General features: G+C 48.6%; 1 protein-coding gene across 3 annotated transcripts in view; it reads right to left on the minus strand.

Annotated features, from left to right (window-relative positions):
* The window catches only part of PLXDC2 (plexin domain containing 2), a 290,185-nt gene that overhangs the window by 135,171 nt on the left and 131,197 nt on the right, over window positions 1–23,817 (minus strand). For all 3 annotated transcript variants that reach the window (XR_010306540.1, XM_064162532.1, XM_064162533.1), the window contains exon 2: window positions 14,947–15,158. Coding sequence is in view for 2 of the 3 variants with exons in the window: in XM_064162532.1 (XP_064018602.1) it covers window positions 14,947–15,158 (212 nt within the window). In the remaining variant the exon portion in view is untranslated. The remainder of the gene's footprint in view (window positions 1–14,946; window positions 15,159–23,817) is intronic.

A 23,817-nucleotide genomic window follows, 5' to 3' on the forward strand; every position in this document is an offset into this window, starting at 1 on the left:
TACTGGTGCCACCAGCGCAGGCAGCATTTGCCTAACTGGTGCCACCAGCGCAGGCAGCATTTGCCTTACTGGTGCCACCAGCGCAGGCAGCATTTGCCTAACTGGTGCCACCAGCGCAGGCAGCATTTGCCTTACTGGTGCCACCAGCGCAGGGAGCATTTGCCTAACTGGTGCCACCAGCGCAGGCAGCATTTGCCTTACTGGTGCCACCTGCGCAGGCAGCATTTGCCTTACTGGTGCCACCAGCGCAGGCAGCATTTGCCTTACTGGTGCCACCAGCGCAGGCAGCAGTTGCCTAACTGGTGCCACCAGCGCAGGCAGCATTTGCCTTACTGGTGCCACCAGCGCAGGCAGCATTTGCCTTACTGGTGCCACCTGCGCAGGCAGCATTTGCCTAACTGGTGCCACCAGCGCAGGCAGCATTTGCCTTACTGGTGCCACCAGCGCAGGCAGCATTTGCCTTACTGGTGCCACCAGCGCAGGCAGCATTTGCCTAACTGGTGCCACCAGCGCAGGCAGCATTTGCCTAACTGGTGCCACCAGCGCAGGGAGCATTTGCCTAACTGGTGCCACCAGCACAGGGAGCATTTGCCTAACTGGTGCCACCAGCGCAGGCAGCATTTGCCTAACTGGTGTCACCAGTGCAGGGAGCATTTGCCTAACTGGTGTCACCAGCACAGGGAGCATTTGCCTAACTGGTGCCACCAGTGCAGGCAGCATTTGCCTAACTGGTGTCACCAGTGCAGGGAGGAGGAGTAAACTGGGGGTTAAACTGTCAGAGGGGAGATTTAAACTGGATGGTAGGAAGAAGTGATTTGCAGTGAGGGTGGTGAGACACTGGCACAGGTTGCCCAAGGAGGTTCTGGCTGCTCCCTCCCTGGAGGTGTTCAAGGCCAGGCTGAGTGAGGCCTTGAGCAACCTGTTCTAGTGGGAGGTGTCCCTGCCTATGGCAGAGGGTTAGAAGTGGCTGAGCTCTGAGGTCCCTTCCAACCTAAACCATTCTATGAAAACCAGAAAGGCCCCAACTGTTCTCTACTCAGCCAAGGTTAGTGCAGCCATGCAAGATGGTGTAAATGATTGGCTAGGGCTGGGTGCTAGGTTGGACTGGATGATCTTGGAGGTCTCTTCCAACCTGGTTGATTCTATGATTCTAAGATCAGCCAGCAAAGGGGCTGAGATGCGGAGGAGGGAGGAAGCAGCAGGGAGCAAGGCACAGTGTGCACAACAAATGATGCACTGGTGCAGCAAATGAATGCAGTGATACAGAACTGGCTGCTGCTGCTCTGCTGGGTCCAATACAACTCTTTATTTGGAATTTCAAATGACACTGGAGTGTTAACTCTAAAACCACCACACTGAACTACGGCAAAAGGAATTAGAAATGCTTGTGCAGGCTCCAGCTCTTCACAGCAGCCACAGTACTCTAGAGAAATCCACACCCATCACTGGAGCAGTATGTGAAGTGGGGCTCCATTTAACTGAGCTATCCCTACCCGTAGGACAGTTCAATCCCAAGCACAAATGCAGGCTGGGTAAGAAGTGGCCCAAGAGTAGCCTCAGGGAGAAAGGCTTGGGGATGTCAAACTGCCCAGGAGCCAACACTGGTCGCTGGCAGCCCAGAACCAGTTGTGTGCTGGTTGCATCCAGAGCAGCACAAGGAGGGAATTCTGCTCCTATGCTCTGTTCAGACCTCACTTGCAACACTGCCTCCAGTGCTTATGCCCCCAGCACAAGAAGGACCTGGAGCTGTTGGAGAGGGTCCAGATGAGCCCATGAAGATTATCAGAGGGGAGAGACTAAGAGAGTTGGGGTGGTTAAGCCTGGAAAAGGATCCAGGGAGACCTTAGAGCAGCCTTCCAGTCCCTGCAGGGTGCTACAGGAGAGCTGGGGAAGGACTTTTCACAAGGGAGAATGGATTGAAGCTTGAGGAGACCATATTTAAACTGGAGATTAGGAAGAAATTCTTTACAATGAGGGTAGTGAGACACCAGTACAGCTTGCCCAGGGAGGCTGTGGATGCCCCCTTCATGGAGGTGTTCAAGGCCAGGTTAGATGAAAACTTGAGCAACCTGGGCTAGTGCAAGGGGGGTTAGAACTGGCTGATCTTCAAGCTCCTTTCCAACCTAAACTACTCTCTGATCTATGATCCTGTGAATGTCGATGGAAGAAACAAAACCTCTGCACTTCAGAACTTCCCTTGGTTTCCAAGGTGAAGCAGTAATGCACCTGATGCGTCACCAAGATAATCCTAATAGAAGTAAATCAACATTTTATGCCCTATTAATGACTAAATGCTAGCATCAGGTGTTCTATTTCCATTTTCAGCAAACAAAATGGAAAACCTTAAACCTTTTCTCACAGTAACAGAACTGCAGTCTGGCTGCAGGGCACAGGAATTATTTTCCCAACAGAACCCTCAGAAATAAGTTGCTGCTTCATTGTCCTGCATAGTCCTCAGATACACCCTGGTCAGAATTGGGGGTTTGCTCTCTAAGCAAATAAGGACATTTGGTGCACTTGATTATAAAAACAGAATCATGGAATTATGAATTTGTTTCAGCTGGAAAAGCCCTTTAAGCTCATCCAGCCCAACCCTTCTCCATCCCTACCAAGGCTGGGGCTAAACCATGCCCCTCAACACCACATCTCCGCCTCTTTCCAACACTTCCAGGCACAGGAACTCACTCACCTCCTTGGGCAGCCTGCAGCAATGGCTGAAAACCACTTCAGGGAAGTTTCTTCTAACAGAGGAAGGAGGATGTTCCAAGCATCCTCCCCAAACCTGCTATGAAGCACAGTGCCTGCTGCCCAGAGGTACTCCACAAAGCAAGCACCCAGCAGGCTGCTCACACATGGGAGTCATTGCTGGCCTGTCCTGGAAATCCCTAAACTAAGCAGTACTCAGGAGCCAGACTGTGCCTGTTGTAGCATGGGGAATCATTTTTCTTCTCATACACAGGGAATGAGACATCTATGCCCTGCCTGAGAAGGCTGAGTGGGGATCTGCTTAATGTCTATCAGAATCTGAGGGGTGGGTGTCAAGTGGCTGGGGCCAAGCTCTGTTTGGTGATCTGCAGCAATAAGACAAGGAACAACAGATATTAACTTGGACACAGAAGGTTTCACCTCAACATGAGAAGACACTTCTTTACAGTGAGGGTGCTGCAGCCTTGGAGCAGGCTGCCCAGAGAGGTTGTGGAGTCTCCTTTTCTAGAAGACTTTCCAACCCCACTTGGATACATTCCTGCGTGGACTACCCTGGGTGACATTGCTTTGGCAGCAGGGTTGGACTTAAGCTCTGGAGATCCCTTCCCCTCTAACATTCTGTGAGGCAGAAAGAAGCTGAGAAAGCTGCTTGTTTTGCTGCCTGTAGTGAAGCAAAAGGGGAATGCATCTGCGAGGTCACAGCTTTTTATCCCTCATGACATGGTACTGTTCCACCTGTGTGAGATCAGACAGGATTTTCCATGGGCAAGTTCCCTCCCTCCCTTGCTTTTGTTGCTAAGACTACAGAAAGAATACTCTACAGCAGTGCAGCTTTCATTTACTTAAAAAATATTAATAGGAACTCATGAATAAGTCATGGAGCTTGAGACAAACACATAAAGCAAACCTCCTGTAACCCTGTCACATCTCACTACCTCTATTCAATGTTGTGCAGCTAAAAATCCTTCTGAGCATCTGAAAGTCTGCTGTTCCTTTGTGGGTTGTTTTTCCTGCAATGTGCCTTGCAGACTCTCCCTTACTGCCTTTGCCAACTTACTCCTGGAGTACTGATGGTCTGTGAAAAGCTGGGCACAGTGCATGGGCATCACAGAATGGGTTGGAAGGGACCTTAAAGACAATCTACTTCCACCTCCATGGTGATGAGCAGAGACACCTCCTACCAGACCAGGTTGTTCAGGGCCTCATTCGACTTCTCTTTCGACACTGCCAGGCTTGGAGCCTCCACAGTTACTCTGGGCAGCCTATTTCAGTGCCTCACCACCCTCATGGAGAAGAACTCCTTCCTAATGTCTAATCCAAGTGCATCTTCTTTCAATTTGAAGCCATCACTTCCCATCCTGTCATTCCATAGCTTTGCCAAAAATCCCCCTCCAGCTCTCCTGTAACCCCTTCAAATATGAGAAGGCTGCTCTAAGGTCTCCCCAGAGCCTTCTCTTCTCCAGGCTGAACAACCCCAACTCTCCTAGCCTGTGCCCACAGGAGAGGTGCTCCAGCCCTCTGATGCACAACAGAGTTCCTGAAGAAAGAAAATACAGCCAAAAAGAATCCATTATTTCCCTTACTTACTCATTTCTGTGTATGAAACACTGCAGCTATTAAAGCCTTCCATTAGAATTTCTTCAGCAGCTCACACCATTTAGGAACAAGTTCCACATCATGAGGGTGGTGGAATACTGGAAGAGGTTGCCCAAGAAGGTGATTGAAGCCTCATCCCTGGATATATTCAAGGTGAGCTTCAAGAAGGCTCTGGGCAACCTGATCTAGTTGAGGATGTCCCTGGTGAGTGCAGAGGGCTTGGATTGGATGAGCTTTGGAGGTCCCTTCCACCCCAGACCACTCTGTGGTTTAACTGGAAATGCATGGCTTTAGAGTAACACTTTCCAAACTCTGGTCACCCTCTAGCCTCTGAGACCACATCTGCAATACTATGTCCAGTTTGGGGGTTCCCAGTGCAAAAGAGACAGGGACCTGCTGGACAGAGTTCAGCAGAGAGCTATAAGGATGACAAAGGGACTGGAACATCTCTGCTATGAAGAAAGGCTGAGAGCCCTGGGGCTGTTTAGTTTGCAGAAGAGAAGGCTGATGGGATTTGATCAGTGTCTATCAATACCTGGTCCCATCCTGTGGTTCTCCTCTCAATAAGAATTCTGAGCTTTGGCCTCCTTTACTGCTCTCTTTGCAAAGTTTCTGTAGCTTGTGCAATCAGAAGGAAGCCAGGCCAGGACTTTCTGAGACATGCTGAAAGCTCCCAAGTGCTAATTACCAAATGTACAGCAAACCAAAGGAGGGGTCTGACCAAACCTGAGCCAGTGTTCTGCTCTCATGCCAAGATGTTCCTGTTTGGGGACAGCAGGTAATTGATTCTCCCACATTACAGAAACATGGAAGATTTTCAGAGTGGCATGGAGTAATGCATTAATGTCAGCAGCAGAACTCCTATGGTGCTCAAAATCACTCCCTAAGGATTGCTGTTTTCCAAACTGGAATTACATGGCTTAGTGCAGCAGCTTTTTACTTAGTTACCCCCAGCTCCTGCGTGCTAACCACCCAATAATGCATTCAGCCTCACTCCTTGCTCTGCCAGACATGCAGGACATGCTGTGAGCTGGGAAATGAGCTGGGACTGCTGGGTTTGCATAGCATCAAGCTCTGCTGCTAGAACAAGGGGACCCAGCTTCAAGCTGTGCGTGGGCAGGTTTAGGCTGGATATTAAGGAGAAGTTCTTCACAGAAAGAGTGTTTGCAGATAGGAATGGGCTGCCCTGGGAGGTGGTGGAGTCACCATTCCTGGAAGTGTTTAAAAGGAACCTGGATGAGGCACTTAGTGCCACGGGTTAGTTAATTAGAAGGGTTAGGTGATAGGTTGGACTCAATGATCCTAGAGGTCTTTTCCAACCTGGTTAATTCTGTGATTCCTTGGTACAAGCCTCCCTCATGAAGGTGGTCCAGGTGAACACAAAGCACAGGAGAGACCTTCTCAGCCTCCACAGCTACGCTAACATTCAGCTTTTACTCATTAAACTACAGAATTTGGTTGGACAGAGAGTTGGGGCTGTTCAGTCTGGAGAGGAGAAGGCTTCAAGATGGCCTTATGGTGACTTTTCAGTATCTTAAGGGGGCCTACAAGAAAGCTGGGGAGGTAGTGATAGGACTGGGGGGAAGGGAACAAAGCTAGAAATGGGGAGATTCAAACTGGATGTTAGGAAGAAGTGTTTCAACATGAGGGTGGTGAGACCCTAGAATGGGTTGCCCAGAGAGGTGGTGGAAGCCTCATCTCTGAAGGTGTTTAAAGCCAGGCTGGATGAGGCTCTAGACAGCCTGATCTAGTGTGAGGTGTGGCATGGGGTTTGGAATTAGATGATTCTTGTGGTTCCTTCCAACTCTGAATGAGTCTATGATTCTAAGACACCTAAGAGCATCAAGTCCATCCATCACCTCAACACCACCAGGCCCATTAATCCATGTCCCCGGGTGCCATAGCCACACATTTCTTGAAGACCTTCTGGCACTATGACTGATCCCTGGGCAGCCTGTTCCAATCTCTGACCACTTGTAGCTGCAAAGACTTTTTCCTGATCTCCAAACTAACCCTCCCCTGGCACAATTTCAGGCCATTTCCCCTCAGTCTGTACTTGATAGTAAGGAAAAGAGCCCAACCGCCCCCTCACTGCAACCTCCTTGCAGGGAGCTGTAGAAGGCTGAGGGAAGACCTCATTGCTTCTTCTTCTCCACACTTAACACCCCCAGTTCCCTCAGCTGCTCCTCCCCAGCCCTCTTTCTGCAGACTCTTCCCCAGCCTCGTTGCCATTCTCTGGAGTCATTCTAATCTTCTTGGAGTGAGGGCCCAAAACCGAAGACAGTGTCTGAGATGCAGCCTCAGCAGTGCCAAGCACAGGGGCAATTGTTTCCCAGCAAACTCCTGCAGGCAAGGGCTGAGATAATGCCCTGGCTTCAGCTGGCACAGAGCATGACTGACATCATTAACCCACAAAGGAAGTACAAGGGCTGGTGTGGATACTGCTCTTAGCTCTTTTCAGCTGAGAGTTCAGTGATTCTGGAGTAATCGTGATGAGCTTTAGGAACTTGGAGAGGGATGGGCAAATGGAGAATATTCTGGTCAAGAACATTTCCAAGCAGACTCCATTAAAGCCTGAATCCCCTGTCTCCTCCTTTGCTGTAAACATTCATTACCAGCAGCACGTTCAATTAAATGGCTTGTGTGCCACCATGGCCAAGCAGCTGCAAATGAACTCAGGATTACCACAGAGAACTGTGAATTCTCTTCCTTTGGAGAGGGGAAAGTTGCTTTTAATTTCTGCCATTCCCTGGCCTCTCCACCAAGCTTAAAGGAAACAGAGGAGAAATCTCACCTCCCCTCTCCAGCTTTTGAATTCTTTTAGCAATACCCGAGTTATTAGCAGAAAAAAGCACATCTAAGTTTAGATGGAAACAATGGAAATGTTGACATGTTCATTGCTACAACACTGCAGGAGAACAGGTCTTGTGTGGAGCAGGTGATGGAGCTGGGGTTGGTTAGCCTGGAGAAAAGCAGGCTGAGGGGAGACCTCATTGATCTCTACAGCTCCCTGAAAGGAGGTTGGAGCCAGATGGGAGTTGGTTTCTCCTCTCTAGGAACAAGGAAACTGCCTCAAGTTGTGCCAGGGGAGGTTTGGGCTGGAGATTAGAATAAACTTCTTCCCTTCAAACCTCAAGCACTGGTACAGGCTGCCCAGGGAGGTGGCTCAATCCCCACCTCTGGAGGTGTTTCAAAGAGGCAGAGGTGTGGTGCTGATGACTTGTTCCCAAAGGTCTCTTGCAATCTCAACAGTTCTATGAACTGAACTCTGAACAGTTCTATGTTTTAGCATCAGCCAAAGCAGAGTTAGGCAATGGTCAGAATTCATTTTTTTTCCAACTTGAGGGTCATGGTTTAGCCTCATCTTTGGTAGAGTTAGAGAATAGTTGGACTCTATAATCTTCAAGGGCTTTTCCAACTGAAAGGATTCTGTGATTCTTGCAGAGCTGGCTGTGAATTCAGTCCACCTAAAGGCTGCAGCAAGACCCAGTGCAAGCATTGAGATGCCCTTGATATAAGTAAGCAATGAATACATTGAATATGAAATGTTCTATGAGGCTTTGGTCTAGATTAACATTGTGCAGCTGAAAGACAACAAGACAGGGATGCTCTCCTGCTCTGGTGAAGCCAGCACATAGCTGGCTCTGGGCTGCCAGTGACCAATGCTGGCTCCTGGGCACTTTGGCACCAACTGACACCCCCAAGCCCTTCTCCTCCAGACTGCTCCTGAGCTGTCCCAGCCTAACTTTGATCTTAAAGGTGTTTTCCAACCTTAACAATTCTATGATTCTAAGATTGTGTCACTAGGAAATCCATCAAAATTCCAAGCTCTTCTAAAGCAAAAGGGGGCAGAGCTCTACCACCTCTACCGCTACATGGCAATATTCATGAAGTGAATGCTTGCAAACAGCCACCTGTAGGATGGAATTTTTCCAGGGCCATCTTTCCTGACAGATTAATGGCCTCAAAGTGCCTTAAGTTCAAAACTATATCATTCTCCTTGAGTTCATTAAATTCAGCTTCTGAGTTCTGTTCCAGCTTTTTCCTGAGGTACCCAGTGTTAGACAACAGAGTTGTGTTTTTCACACACACTTCCATCCTGTTGTAAATCTCTGCTACAACACACAGGCGTTGCACAACGAACCCTTGCTGCCTGGCCTTGCAGAGGAGGGAAAGAACACAATAGACATTCACAGCACAAGAACAAGGCAGGCTGCAAAGCCTCCTGCAGCTTGGGAGCTAATTGATTGCTTAAATTATTATTATGTATTGTTTTAACTCTTTCTGTGCATGTTTCAGTTCTGGTGTGAGAAGAACCTGCCTGTTTAGTGACACTAGAGAAGGACATCACCTCGCCATCCCAAACACTCTTTCTCTCCTAAGTGTTTCGTAGCTTGCCAAACCAATGTAAAAGATTTCTTGCCCAGGAAGGCTGACAATGATGAATATAGTATCACAGAATGGTTTGGGTAGGAAGGGGCTATAAAAGGTCATCCAGTTCCACCGTGCCATGGGTGGGACACCTGCCACTAGACCAGCCTGCCCTTGAGCATCCACAGTCTCCTGGGCAAACTGTGCCAGTGTCTCACCACCCTCACTGGAAAGAACTTCTTCCTAATCACAGAATGGTAGAGGTTGGAAGTCACCTCAAAAAAATCAAGTCTCACCCCCTGCCAGAGCATAGTCACCCAGGGAAGGTCACACAGGAACACATCCAGGTGGGCTGGGGAAGTCTCCAGAGAAGGAGACTCCACAACCTCTCTGGGCAGCCTGCTCCAGGGCTCCAGCACCATCACAAAGGGACAAGGATCCTGAAGGATCATCCAATTCCAATTCTCCTTCCATGGGCAGGGACACCTCACACTGGATCAAGCTGCTCAGAGCCACATCCAGACTGGCCTTAAAAAGATCCAGGGATGAGGCTTACACCATGTCCCTGGGCAACCTCTGCCAGTGTTTCAGCACCCTCACGGGAAGAAGTTCTTCCTGACATCCAATCTCAATCTCCCACTTCTAGTTTTGCACCATGCCCCAACTCCTGTCACTATCTGACACCCTAAAAAGTCCCTTCCCAGCTTTCTAGTAGCCCCCTTCAGAATCTGGAAGTCCACAATAGGGTCTCCTCAGAGCCTTCTCCTCTCCAAACTGAACAGCCCCAACTCTCTCAGCCTGTCCTGACAGCAGAGCAGCTCCAGCCCTCCGATCATCCTTGTGGCCCTGCTCTGGACACGTTCCAGCACCTCCATATCTCTCCTGGAATAGGGGCTCCAGAACTGGATGTAGTACTGGAGGAGTTGCCTCCTGCATTTGTTTGACACTGCAGTTCAGGACAGCTCATGCAAAGTGATGGACATCTTGAAGTACTCTTTTGTCAATACAAATACATCCTCTTGCCATAAGCTCTCTGGAAGCTGGACTGCACTGCAGAGACTAGCAGAAGCAGTGACTGTGCTCATGTTCACACATCTCTTGAATGCCTCCAGGGATGGTGATTTCCTAATTGACAACCTAACCCTCCCCAGCACAATTTCAGGCCATTTCCTGTCATTCTATCACCTGATACTAGGAAGAAGAGCCCAATCCCCACCTGGGTCCTTTCAGGTAGTTGGGGAGAGACAGAAGGTCCCCCTCCCTCTCCTCCTCTTCTCCAGTCTAAACACCTCCAGCTTCCTCAGCTGCTCCTCTCCATCCCTGTTCTCCAGACCCTTCACCAGCTTTATTGCCCTTCTCTGGACCTGCTGCAACCCCTCAGTGTCTTTCCTGAAGGTCCAAAACTGAACCCAGTACTCAAGCTGTGACCTCACCATTGCCAAGCACAGGGGAGCAATCACTGCCCTACTCCTGCTGGTCACAGCATTCCTGATCCAGGCCAGGATGCTGATGGCCTTCTTGCTCACCTGAGCACACTGCTGGCTCATCTTCAGCTGGCTGTCAGCAACCCCAGGTCCTTTCCTCCTGGGCAGCTTTCCAGCCACTCTACCCCCAGCCTGGAGCCTTCATGGGGTGGTTGTGACCCCAGTGCAGGACCCAGCACTTGGCTTTGCTAAACCTTATACAACTGACCTCATCAGCCTATGAAGCCAGCCTGGCCACATCTCTTTGCAGAGCTTTTCTCCTTCCTCTCTTAAATTTCTAGCATTTCACAGTGTCACAGTTTCAACTTTACCCATCTTGGGGCTCTTCTCTCCCATCTTGGGGTTGTTTTAGTTTTGTTTGTTGAATAATCTACCACTTTCTTTACTGTACCTTTTATTTGGAATAAATAGGAAATGCAATGTTTAGTGAGCCCTGCATTAAGAATAAATAGGAAATGCAATCTTTAGGGTGGAATTTGTTACTGCCAACACTGCAAGTCCTTGAAAAAGCAATGAGCATGAAAACCTGTCATAATGATTATGTCTAGCTTGCCATTTCCTCTTCCAAACAAGGAGAAAACCAGGGCAAATACACTACCTTCCTTCTTATATTCTCATGGAAGAGTGTAATGCATCACTGTTATTAAGTAAATAAGCATTAATAATGCTAAAATACACTCAGATTCATGGCCATGGTATGCTCAAACCTTCTGCTAATCCTTGAGGCCCTGCAGCCATCAAGGTAATGGAGGCAGGTAGCAGAGTTCTCGTTCCCTGTTGATGTTTGTACAATTAGTGGAAAATAAACTGGTGCCTGAAATAGGTCTGGTATGGATGTTGGGCCCCCAGGGTCCACCACTAAGCTATCCACCAAGGCATTCCTGTTTTGCCACAGCAGTTGCTACCACAGCCATGGCCACTGTGTACTGGGGAAGGCTCACAAATGCTTCAAAGTGCAACTGGAGGTGAAAATGTGCAGCGTTTGTCACACCATGATTATGAAGAAGTGGAGCTCCATACAGAGGTGACAGCAGAGACAGAGAATCATTTTTGATGGAAAGGACCTCGAAGGTCACAGGACCACAGGATGTTACAGGTTGGAAGAGACCCAAAGAGAGCAGTGAGCCCAATCCCCCTGCCACAGCAGGACCATACAATCTCGCTCAGGTCACACAGGAACACATCCAGACAGGACTGGAAAGGCTCCAGAGAAGGAGACTCCACAACCTCTCTGGGCAGCCTGTGCCAGGGCTCTGGGACCCTTACACTAAAGAAGTTCCCCCTTGTGTTGAGGTGGAACCTCCTGTGCTGCAGCTTACATCCATTGCTCCTTGTCTTATCACAGGGAGCAGTGAGCAGAGCCTGTCCCCCCCTCCTGACCCCCAGCCCTTAGGTGTTTAAAAACACTGATTAAATCCCCTCTCAGTCTTCTCTTCTCCAGACTAAGCAGCCCCAGGTCCCTCAGCCTCTCCTCATCAGGCACTGCTCCAGTCCCCCACTCATCCTCATAGCCCTCCACTAGACCCTCTCCAGCAGATCCCTGTCCCTCTTAAACTGGGGAGCCCAAAACTGAAGGTAGTACTCAAAATGAGGTTTCACCAAGGCAGAGTAGAGGGGAAGGAGAACCTCCCTTGATCTGCAGGACACACTCATCCAGTCCAACCATAATCTAACACTATCCAAGGCTGGAGCTAAACCATGTCCCTCAGCATCACAGCTCTGCCTATTTCAAACCCCTTCCTAGGGAGTCTGCTTCCTTTCAGAAAAGTTTCTTCTAATCTCCATCCTCAATCTCTCCTGGTGCAACTGGAGGCCATTTCCTTTCAGTCCTGCCACTTGTTGCTAGTGAGAAGAGAACATCCATCTCCTTCCAACCTCCTTTCAGGGAACTGTAGAAAGCAATGACGTCTTCCCTCAGCCTCCTCTTCTCCAGACTGAATAAGCCCAGGTCCCTCTGCTGCTCCTCACCAGCTTTACTGCCTTCTCTGGACCTGCTCCAGCACCTGAGTGTCTTTTTTGTTCTGAGGGTCTCAAAGCTGAAGCCAGTACTCAAGGTGTGACCACCCCAATGCTAAGCATAGGGGCACAATCCCTTCCTTCCTCCTGCTTCCCACACTTCCTGATCCAGGTCAGGACACTGGTGGCCTTCTGGCCACCTGGGCACACAATAGCTCATCTTCAGCTGGCTGTTGTCCAACAGATGGAGATTACAGAGGGCAAAAAAAGGAATCATACAGTCCAGATGCAATTCAAAAGCAATTCAAAAGCACAGTTTACCAACAACCTATTTCTGTATTTGTGCAACAAGAAACATAATTAGTGCTGTGCAGACTGAGAAGCTTAGAGAACATCAAGCACAAAGTACACCTCCCAGAAAGCACTGCCATCGTGAGTCATGCTGCAGAGAGCACCTTGTCTCCACAGATGAATCTTCTAAGGCTTTGCTTTTGTTACTGTGCAAGATAACAACCCCACAACAGCATCCTGAGAGCTGATTGCCTGAGTCTGAGCTCCTCCAAGCTGAAAAATAAATAATGCTCTTGCTTTGGAAGCCAAGGCTGAAAAATGCCAAGTGGTAGCTTAGGCCAAACTCTACTTTATTGGAAAAAAAAGAGGTACTAAAAAGTAAAATAACTAAATCCATGTAAATACAATAATTAACACATTGGCACTTGATATCTAGCCACAAACACAAAACCAAGTCAGCAAGGGCCTTTCTGTAGAACTGCCAAGATGAAACAGGAGAATCACCACAGGTGGAGACACTTTGATAGTTCACAGGTCACAGGATATTAGGGGTTGGATGGGACCCAAGGAAATCATCAAGTCCAACTCCCCTGCCAGAGCAGGACCACACAATCTAGCACAGGTCACAGAAGAACACATCCAGTCAGGCCTTGAAAGTCTCCAGAGAAGGAGAATGGGTTGGATTGGAAGGGACCTTAAAGATCATCCAATTCCAGACCCCTGCCATGGGCAGGGACACCTCCCACTAGAACAGGTTGCTCAAGGCCTCATTCAACCAAGCCTTCAACACCTCCAGGGAGGAGGCATCCACAGCCTCCCTGGGCAACCTGTTCCAGTGTCTCACCACCCTCAGTGTAAGGAATTTCTCCCTAATCTCCAGTCTAAATCTGCCTTCTTCCAGCTCAGAGTCATTGCCTCCCATCCTATCACTACAAGCCCCGATAAAAAGTCCCTTCCCAGCGTTCTTGACGACTTCTTCTGCAGCAGTCAATCACAACACAACATTAGGGTCAACTTCTGCTCTCCCTACACTACTTGAAAGTGAGAACAGCTTCAAAGACAGAAGTAGAGCTCACCTGGATTTCTGTTATGTGCAGATGAGGGGGGCTTAACAGTTAAGCTTTCAAAGATGTAAGCAGAGGTTGAATAAAACCACAAAGCAGAGAGAGAACATCCTAAGAGTCACCTAGATGGGTTTGATCTAAGTTACCCTTCTGTGGAAGATCCACAATCAGCTGGCATGGGCAGGCTGTTTCAACAACCAATCCTGGATTCTTCCAAATTTCTCAGATCTCCAGGGCCTTTTCCCCTTCCCATCTCTCACATCTGGATAGCACTCTCCAGGAAAAACAGGCAAAATCTCACAGACTGAGGCCTCAACTTCCAGAAAGGAATTCTGGTTTGGTTTATTTTCATACTACCTCCTTCTGCAGCTCTCACGTGAGAACTGCTACAGAATCACTCAGAAACATTCAGGTTGGAAAAGCCCCTCAAGGATCACCAACTGTAACCAATATCTCTGCTCTACAAGCTTCACCCTAAACCATATCCCCAAGCACCACATCCAAATCACCTTTAAACATATCCAGGGTTGGTGACTCCACCACCTCCCTGGGCAGCTCATTCCAATGCTTGACCACTCTTGCTGGGAAAAAAAAAATCCCCTAATATCCAATCTAACCCTACCCACTTGCAGCTTGAAGCCACTCCCTCTTGTTTTGTCTCCCATGAGAAGAGACCAGCAGCAGCCTCTCCACAACCTCCTTTCAGGTAGCTGTACACAGCCATGAGGTCGCCCCTCAGCCTCCTCTCTTTCACATTAACCAGCCCCAGCTCCCTCAGTCTCTCCTCACAAGATTTACTGCCCAGGCCCTTCACAGCTTCCTTGCCCTCCTCTGCACTGGCTCCAGCACCTCCACATCAATCTTGTGTTGAGGTGCCCAAAACTGAACACAACACTTGAGGTGTGGCCTCACCAGAGCAGAGTCCAAGGGGACAATCCCCTCCCTGCTGCTGCTGGACATAGCATTTTAAGACAAGCCAGGATGCCTTTGGCCTTCTTGGCCACCTGGGCACACTGCTGGCTCATGCTCAGCTGCTTCTCCATTAAAAAACCCAGGTGCCTTTCTGCAGGTAGTTTCCAGCCACACTGGCCCAAGCCTGTAGTACTGCTTGTGGTTGTTGTGGCCCAAGTGCAGAAGCTGGCACTTGGCCTTGTTGAAGCTCATCCTATCAACAATGGCTATGGATCCAATCTATCCAAGTCCCTCTGCAGAGCCTCTTTACTCCCAGGATGATCTAACAACATGGGACTCCCATAGCTGTTTTCTAGCAGACAGGTAAGAGACATCCTCAGGAGATCAAAATGAGAAAGGCAAAGCTCCAGGCTCAGGACAGGAAAAAAGCTGACTTCCATGTGCTGCCAAGGACACAAAGACCATAATATTCTCTTGAGTACACTGAAATAAATACCTCTATCTTTTTACTCACCCCTAGCCAAAGGTAACCAAGCAAATGAAAACCAGGCAGAACGAATTCCTACCTCGATCTGGGTGGTGTTGTCATGTCCCTCTTCCAGCAGCACATCCGAGAATCCCCCTGGCTCTGAAGAGTCCTGCCCCAAGCTGGCTCTGTTGGTGTTGACTGATTTGAGAGCCTCTGAGTGCCTTCTCCACCTGTGGCTGCTCACATGTGTATCCACTTCCACATCATCCTCCACCCCAGGGAGGCTCTGAACGACTTCATACAACACACCTGTTTGGCCAAAAGGAAAAACAAGACAGACAGACAATAAGTGATTGGAACTTTGGTTTCCTCATAACAGTTGAAAAGCTCAGAACAGCAATTTTTGGTGAGCTGTTTTGAACCGCTCCAGGCAATGGCCATTTCCTGCTCTCACAAAGCTCCTGCAACAATACCAGCATCAGAATCTGAAAGAAGAGACAGCAACCAACACCAACAACTCAGACTAACTTTTGTCAGCTTCTCAAAACATCCTAAAGGTTTGTTTGGTTTTATCCTGCTTATCACAGAATCAATCAGGATTTTTTTCCCCCTGTGAGGGTTGTGGAGTCTCCCTCTCTGGAGATATTCAAGACCTGCCTGGATGCATTCCCATGTGATCTGTGAAAGCTTCTCCCAGTGCTACCACCAGACCAGTTAATTGCCCTGGACCTGCAAAGCAGGACACTGAAGATAAAATATGATCTAATGTCTGGCTGGGTTTTCAGGGAGTAAAGAGAGAAACTGAGCATAAGCTTCTCCTTATGCAATCACAGAACTGTTTGAGTTGAAAGACACCTCCAAGCTCACATAGTCCAATCATTGACCCAACACCACCATGGCCACTAAACCATGTCCCAGAGTGCCATCTCCATACATCTTGTTATCACCTCCTTAAGCTCTTAGGATTCAGATTGGATGTTAGGAAGAAGTTCTTCCCCATGAGGGCACTGAGACCCTGGCACAGGTTGCCCAGGGAGGCAGTGGAAGCCTCATCCCTGGGAGGTGTTTGAGGCCAGGCTGGATGTGGCTCTGGGCAATCTGCTCTAGTGTGAGATGTCCCTGCCCATGGCAGAGGGCTTGAAACTGAATGATGCCTTCCAAATTTGACAATGCTGTGATTCTACTGAACATGGAGAGAGAGAGATGATGGCTTGGCCAGACCAGCTTTGATCCATTAGTGTCCCAGGTTTGCCTTGACAGACCTCAAATGCTGAGAAAGTGAAATCCAAGACTTAGTTTATTTTGTTTAATGTTCTGAACAGGACTTTATTCTTTTGCTGTTTTGGGGTTTTTTGGGTTCTTTTCCCCTTTTCTGAAAGTATTCTTTAAATCTATCAATTCTCAGCTAACCAATAAATTAATTTTCAAACTCTGAACACAGGCAGCTCATGAAGAAAAAAGCCTCCAGAGCCCTAAAACTGCCCTATTTTACAAGTTAGACCTAGTTCATGTTTCTGGTTGAAATCTCTGTGCAGCTAATAAATCACACAAAAGGCATCTTAGAGGAAATGTACCAAAGTATTTTCTCCTTATCTTTGAGATCTCAGAGCTTTGCACCTAATTAACCCCCACAGGAGAACATGTCAGTCACATCAGCTGGAGAGCAGCCAAATGCTCTTATGGCTCATTAATAATAAAATCATAATATTGGCAAACACAGAACCAGAGAATTAGAGAATTGTTTTGGTTGGAAAAGACCTCTCAGTTCATCGAGTCCAACCATCAACCCCACATCACCATGGCCATTAAACCATGATCCCAAGTGCCATGGCCACACCTTTCTTGAACACCTCCAGGGATGGTGACTCCATCACCTCCCTTCAGGGATGGTTACTCTACCACCTCCCTGGGCAGCCTGTGCCAATCTCTGACCACTCTTACAGCAGAGAATTTTTTCCTAGTCTCCAACCTAACCCTCCCCTGGCACAACTTCAGGCCATTTCCTCTCCATATTCCATCACCTGAAACTAGGGAGAAGAGACTGTCTGCTCATGGCTTGGATCAGTAGAAGCTTTCCTAGGTAAAAAACTAACTGATGGACAAGCCTAAAGAGGGGTGAAGAATGGGGTTAAATCCAGCTGGCAGCTGGTGGATGCCCAGAGAGTCCCTGAGCAGGGATCAGCCCCTCCTGGCCAAGTCCCCCCAGTTTCTCTACTGACCATCATGTCCTGTGGTATGGAACGTCCCTGTGCCTAGCCTGGATCAGCTGTCCAGGCTATGCCTCCTCCCAGCCGCTTCTTCACCTGCCTGCTGGCAGAACTTGGGAAAGGGAGAAGTGCTCAGCTTGGATGAGCACTGCCTGACTGCCACTACAGCAGCAGTGTGGTTCTAATAGTATCCTTTGTTTGAGCTACATCAGTGTGGAAGCAGCTTTACACTCACACAGAATCCAGACTCACAGCATTATTAAGGCTGGAAAAGAGATCTGAGATCATCCACTTCAACCATCAACCTAACACCACCATGGCCATTGAACCATGTCTCAAGAGCACCTGTTAGAACAGGTTCCTTGAACACCTCCAGGGATGGAGACTCCACCACTTGCACCCTGGACAGCCTCTTCCAATCCCTGACCACACTTGCAGCAGAGAAATTTTCCCATATATCCAATCTGACCCTTCCCTGGCACCATTCCAGTCCCTTTCCTCTTGTTCTATCACCTGACAGTGGGAAGAAAAGTAGTAAGTGTTCAACCAGTATGAACTGAGAGTGGGAATGACAATAAAGCCTCAAATCTGTTCAAATTGGACCTACAGTTTTCAATGGATACATTTATGTGCAACCCTTTCTCCAGCTCCCTAAAAGAAGGCTGGACCCAGGTGGGGGTTGGTCTCTGCTCCCCAGTAACAAGGGATAGGATGAGATGAATGGGCTTCAAGTTGCACCAGGGGAGATTCAGGTTGGAGATTAGAAGAAACTTCTTCACTAAAAAGTCTCTTAACCACTGTAACAGGCTCCCCAGGGAGATGGTTGAATCCTCAGCATGTCAAGGAAGCTTCTTCTCATCCTCCGCTCTGCCCTGGAGCTTATCTGGAATGATCTGTCCAGTTCTGGGCTCCTCAGTTCAAGGACAGCAACTACTGGAGAGAGTCCAGTGGAGAGCTGGTGAGGGAACTGGAACATCTGTCTGAGGAGAAGAGGCTGTGAGGTCTGAGGCTCTTTATCCAGGGGAAAAGCAGTCTGAGAGGAATCTCGTTAATGCTTATAAATATCTAAAGGGCAGGAGGATGGAGCTAGACTCCTCTCAGGGGTGTCCAGTGACAGGAAAAGGAGCAATAGAGACAACCTGGAACACAGGAGGTTTCACTCAAGCATAAGGAAAAACTTCTTTCCTGTGAGGGTGGCAGAGCAATGCAGCAGGCTGCCCAGAGAGGTCACAGAGTCTCCTTCTCTGCCTGGACATGTTCCTGGGTGATTTACTCTATCTGATCCTGCTTCAGCAGCAGGGATAGAACCAATGATCCCCAGAGGTCCCTTCCAACCCCTACCCTTCTCTGATTCCATGACCTGATGGAGCACTCACAACAGAAACCTGCATCTTCCTGTACATCAGGACCTGACTTTGACACAACTCTGCTAGTCTGAGGAGTTGGGCATAAATCAAAGCCGAAAGTGGACAGCAACTGAATGCACAGAGACGTTTGTCTGCATCAGTACTGGGAATCTGCAAGCAGCTTTCATAGACTGGAGCTGCAGAAAAGAGACTTGCTGAAAGGGAAGAAGCTGCCTGACTTGTGGCAGGGGTGGGCAATGGATTCTCTATTTGCCAAGGCTGCCCTCAAACAAGGGGAAATTCTGAGTAAATAAACCCAAATGAAAGAGCAGAGCTTGACAAGTAAGACAGCTTTGATTTAGTAGCTAAGCCTGGCCTGCATGAAGCTGTGTTCAATATGAAGCTTTAGCTCTCACAGTACAAAATTCATGGACAGCAATGGAGCTCATGGAGAAAGAAACCCTACCCAGAGCAGGGGAAAGAAACCCCACCTGGAAAACTGTGTCCAGTTCTGGAGCCACTATCATGAGAAGGATCTGGAGGCACCGAAATGTGTCCAGAGCAGGGCCACAAGGATGATCAGAGGGCTGGAGCTGCTATGCTGTCAGGACAGGCTGAGAGAGTTGGGACTGCTCAGTTTGGAGAGGAGAAGGCTCTGAGGAGACCCTATTGTGGGCTTCCAGATTCTGAAGGGGGCTACAAGAAAGCTGGGAAGGCACTTTTTAGGGTGTCAGATAGTGATAGGAGTGGGGGGAATGGAGCAAAACTAGAAGTGGGAGATTGAGATTGGATGTCAGGAAGAAGTTCTTCCCATGAGGATGATGAGACACTGGCACAGGTTGCCCAGGGAGGTGGTGGAAACCTCATCCCTGGAATTTTTTAAGGCCAGGCTAGATGTGCCTATGGGTAACCTGATCTAGTGTGAGGTGTCCCTGCCCACAGCAGGGAAATTGGATCTAGATGATCCTTGAGGATCCTTCCAGCCCTGGCAATTGTGTGACTCTATCTGAAACAAACAAGGCAAACAGGTTCAGCATCTCCCACTCACTCAAACGTGCCAAGATTTAGAGGTGGGTTTTTTTCCCCTCTTTTCCATGAGGTCAAAGAGGGATTTGTGGAATGTTGCAGCACACCAATATTTCAGAATTGCATTGCTGAAAAAAATCATCTGCTAATTACACTTCATGATTGCACATATTTAGGCCAGCTCTGCAATTTGACTAATTTCATAAAAGCACCATAATCAGCAAGTGGGTCTGTTGGGTTTTTTTCCCTCTGAAAGCCCAGAAATACTCACACATTGAAACCTCTTTTCAGTGGAGTGCTTGTAAGCAATCCCAGAATCACAGAATGTCAGGGGCTGGAAGGTACCTCAAAAGCTCATCCAGTCCAACCCCCCTGCCAGAGCAGCATCACCTAGAACAGATCACACAGGAACACATCCAGGTGGGTTTTGAATATCTCCAGAGAGGGATACTCTACAAACCCTCTGAGCAGTCTGTTCCAGTGCTCTGTCACCCTCACAAGGTAAAAACTCCTCCTCCTGTTCCCATGGAACTACCTCTGCCTCAATTTCCACCATTTCCCCTTGTGCTGTCACCGGGTATCACCCAGCAGAGCCTGACTCAAAGTATCACCACTCTAAATCTGCCAAGGGCCAAGTATCAGCAAAATCAAATATCAAACACACCAATTTATTCCCCAAGTGTCACCACACTACTTCAACTTAGGTTTCTTCCTGTAGCCTGTCTTGTGGCTGGGCCTTTGAGCAAGCTGACCTAGCAGAAGATATCCCTGCCCACAGCAGGCAGGCTGCAGCTGAATGACTTCTGAAGGTCATCCAGAAGGGTCCTTTCCAATCCAAACCATCCTGTGACACTGACAATCTATTTCTGCTATCACTTTTGTTAGTAAAGATGAGAAGCCAACAAATATTGATGGAAGTTAAGAATATTGGAAGAGTGATAGACTCTTCAAAACATGAATGCTCTTCCAAGGGAACTATGCAGAGTTCTTGCATACTGAATGCCCATATCACAGCCAAATCAACCACTCTGCTTTTAAAAAGAGGGTGTGCAGTTCAAATTAGCTCAACACTACAGGGACTGTGTGTTGGCTGAACAGTAGCCAACAATGGGCACTTGCAGTCCAGAAGGCCAATGGCAGCCTGGGCTGCATCAAAAACAATGTGGTCAGAGATGGAGAGAGGGGATCCTGCCCCTCTGCCCTGCTGAGAGCTCACCTGCACTATGGGGCACCCAACACAGGAGAGTCATCTACCTGATGGAGAAGGTCCAGAGGAGGCTACAAAGATGATCAGAGGGCTAGAGAACCTCTGCTGTGAAGAGAAGCTGAAACAATTTGGGCTATTTAGCCTGGAGGAGACCTTGGAGTTCAGCTCTGGGGAGACCTTAGAGCTGCATTTCAATGTCTGAATGGGATCCAGAGGTACATCTATATCAACACAGGTGTAAGGGAGGTACTAGAGACTCTCCAAAGGAGGCTAGAAGGATGATTGAGGGACTGGAACTGTTTGAGAGGAAAGGCTTAGAGTCTTGGGGCTGGTTAGTCTGGAGAAAAGGCTGAGAGGAGATTCTATTTATCAAAAGAAGCTTGGACAGAGGTGATTCTTCTCTACTCTGCTCTGGTGAGACCTCACCTGCAGGGTTGTGTCTTGGACCTGATGGAGAGGGTCCAGGAGGCCACCAAGATGATCAGAAGGCTGGAGAACCCCTGCTGTGAAGAGAGGCTGAATTTGGGGTATTTAGCCTGGAGAAGAGAAGACTCCAGAGAGACCTTAGAGCTGCATTTCAGTATCTGAAGGGGACCCAGAGGAAGGCTAGGGAGGGACTGTTCAGAAGGGCCTGTGGGAATAGGATGAGGGCAATGGTTTGGAACTGGAGCAGGGCAGAATTAGGTTGGACATCAGAAGGAAGTTCTGCACAGTGAGGATGGGAAGCCACTAGAACAGGCTGCTTAGGGACATGGTTGGTGTCCCATCCCTGGAAACATTCAAGCTCAGCCTTGCTGTGTCCCTGTGCAGCCTGACCTAGCTGGAAGTGTCCCTGCTGCCTGCAAGGGGGTTGGGCCAAAATGACCTCTGAGAGTCCCTTCCAACCTGATGCAATCTTTGACTCTGAATATGTAATGCTCACAAATATCTGAGGGGTGAGTGTCGACAAGGTGCCAGTCTCTTTTCAGTGGTGTCCTGTGACACAAACTGGCTTGCAGGAAGTTCCATCTCAGCATGAAGAGAAACTTCCCCACTGTGAGAGTGCTGGAGCCCTGGAGCAGGCTGTGGAGTCTCCTTCTCTGCAGACTTTCCAAACCCACCTGGATGTGTTCCTGTGTGACCTGTCCTGAGTGACCCTGCTCTGGCAGGTGGATTGGACCGGATGATCTCTGGAGGTCCCTCCCTACCCCTTCCATGCTGTATTTCTAAGATTCTATGCACATCACCTCAGTGGCACAAGTTAAAGCCTGAGCAAGCCACAGTGGAAATAGGAAAGGGTGGCATAAACCCTCACCAGGTACAACAAACACTGCTGGATGGACACACAGACCAAGGCTGCTCTCCCCTGCCTTGTCAGGAGTGCCCAACAGGCTGCAGTCACCTTCACAGGAAGTTTATCTGCAAAAAGGGACAAACTCTCAAGCCCCTTAACTTGTTCCTAACTAATTCCTTACTTGTCCCATGGCAGAGAGACAAAACACAGCCTTCAAAGTGCCACCACTCAGACAATCAACCTGGCCACCTTCGAATGATGCAGCTCATTCAGCCTAGGACTGAAACATGACACATTGCCCCTTCTGTGTCCTCAGCTTCTTTGGCTCCCCCTCCTCAGAAGCAGAAAGGCAGTGGTTTGTGGGCTATGTTTCCCACAGCTCAGGATTTGGAAAACTGGACAAAGACCAAGGAATTGCTACTGCCCAGACATGTATAGCAGGGAATGCAAATAGTGTCTGACATGATAAAAGCTGAGGCCAAAAGGCTGTGTGGATTTTCTTGAAGTCTGCTGGCAAAAGGCAGAGTTCTGAAAATGGGGAAAGTGAAAATGGATAACATCACCTGGGCTGCCCTTCAGCTCACTGCAAAATACCCAGACTCAACTTGAAATGTAACCCACTTCACTTGCATTACTGATTAAATAAGGAAAATTGATCTTTTCCCCCATTTTCCTGCACACAAAGGTTTCCCAAACCTGGAGTGATTGAGGATGCAGGAAAATTATGCCAGCTACAAGCTCTGGAGCCCTCAACACAGGAAGGATATGGACCTCATGGAGCAAGTCCAGAGAAGGCCATGAAAATGATCAAGGGGTTGGAGCAGGCTGAGGGAGCTGGAGGTGCTCAGCCTGGAGAAGAGAAGGCTCCAGGCAGACCTAATAGCAACCTGCCAGTACCTGAAGGGGTTATAAGAAGGCTGCAGAGAGACTGTTTGCAAAGGCTGCAGTGACAGGACGAGGGCAATGGCTGCAAACTAGAACAGAGCAGATTGAGATTGGCTGTGAGGAACAGGTTCCTTACAAGAAGGGAGGTTGAGCATTGGAACAGGTTGCCCAGGGAGGTGGTTGAGGCCCAATCCCTGGAGATATTCAAGGTGAGGCTGGACAGGGCTGTGGGCAACCTGATCTAGTGAAGGATGTCCTTGATGAGTGCAGGAGGGGTTGGACTGGATGACCTTCAGAGATCCCTTACATCTTTTGCTTCGAAAGAACAGCACAAAACATTCTTTTTCTTAAAGATCTTTTGGCTCTGAGACTTGGACTTGATCTCAGAGGTCTTTTCCAACCTTCATGACTCTTTGTTTCTATGATATGTACAACACATATGCATCCAAAAGCACTAAGCAGGGCTTCACCAAAACATAACACAGACTTTAAGTAACAAGAGCTCCAATCTGGCCCAAGGCAGTAAGTCAGCACTGTAGATAGGACCTTCTTTAAGACCAGCCACTAGAGAAGTTGCAACCTCTCCATTCTGCAGAGAACACCTGCAGTGTAAAGATGGATTGTGTAAAAAGCATCCAAAATGCACTGTGAAAATCTGCATTACTTCTTTTCTTTTTCAGGCTTTTTATCATAGGATCATAGAAAGGCTTGGGATGGAAGGGACCTCAAAGATCATCTAGTTCCAACCCACTACCATGATCAGGTACAGCTCCCACTAGACCACCTTATTTAAGGCCACATCCAACCTGGCTTTCAACACTTCCAGGTTTGCAGCCTCCATAACCTCTCTGGGCAGCTTGCCCCAGTGCCTCACCATCCACATGGGGAAGAATTTCCTCTTCTTGTCTAATCTAACCCCAGATTTTTTTCAGTTTGAAGCCATCACCCCTCATCCTGTCATGCCCTTATCAAAATTCCCTCCCCAGCTCTCCTGTAGCCCCCTTCAAATACTGGGAGGCTGCTG

Source organism: Pogoniulus pusillus, chromosome 23 (genome assembly GCF_015220805.1).
Source record: "Pogoniulus pusillus isolate bPogPus1 chromosome 23, bPogPus1.pri, whole genome shotgun sequence".
In the NCBI taxonomy this organism is placed as follows: Eukaryota; Metazoa; Chordata; class Aves; order Piciformes; family Lybiidae; genus Pogoniulus; species Pogoniulus pusillus.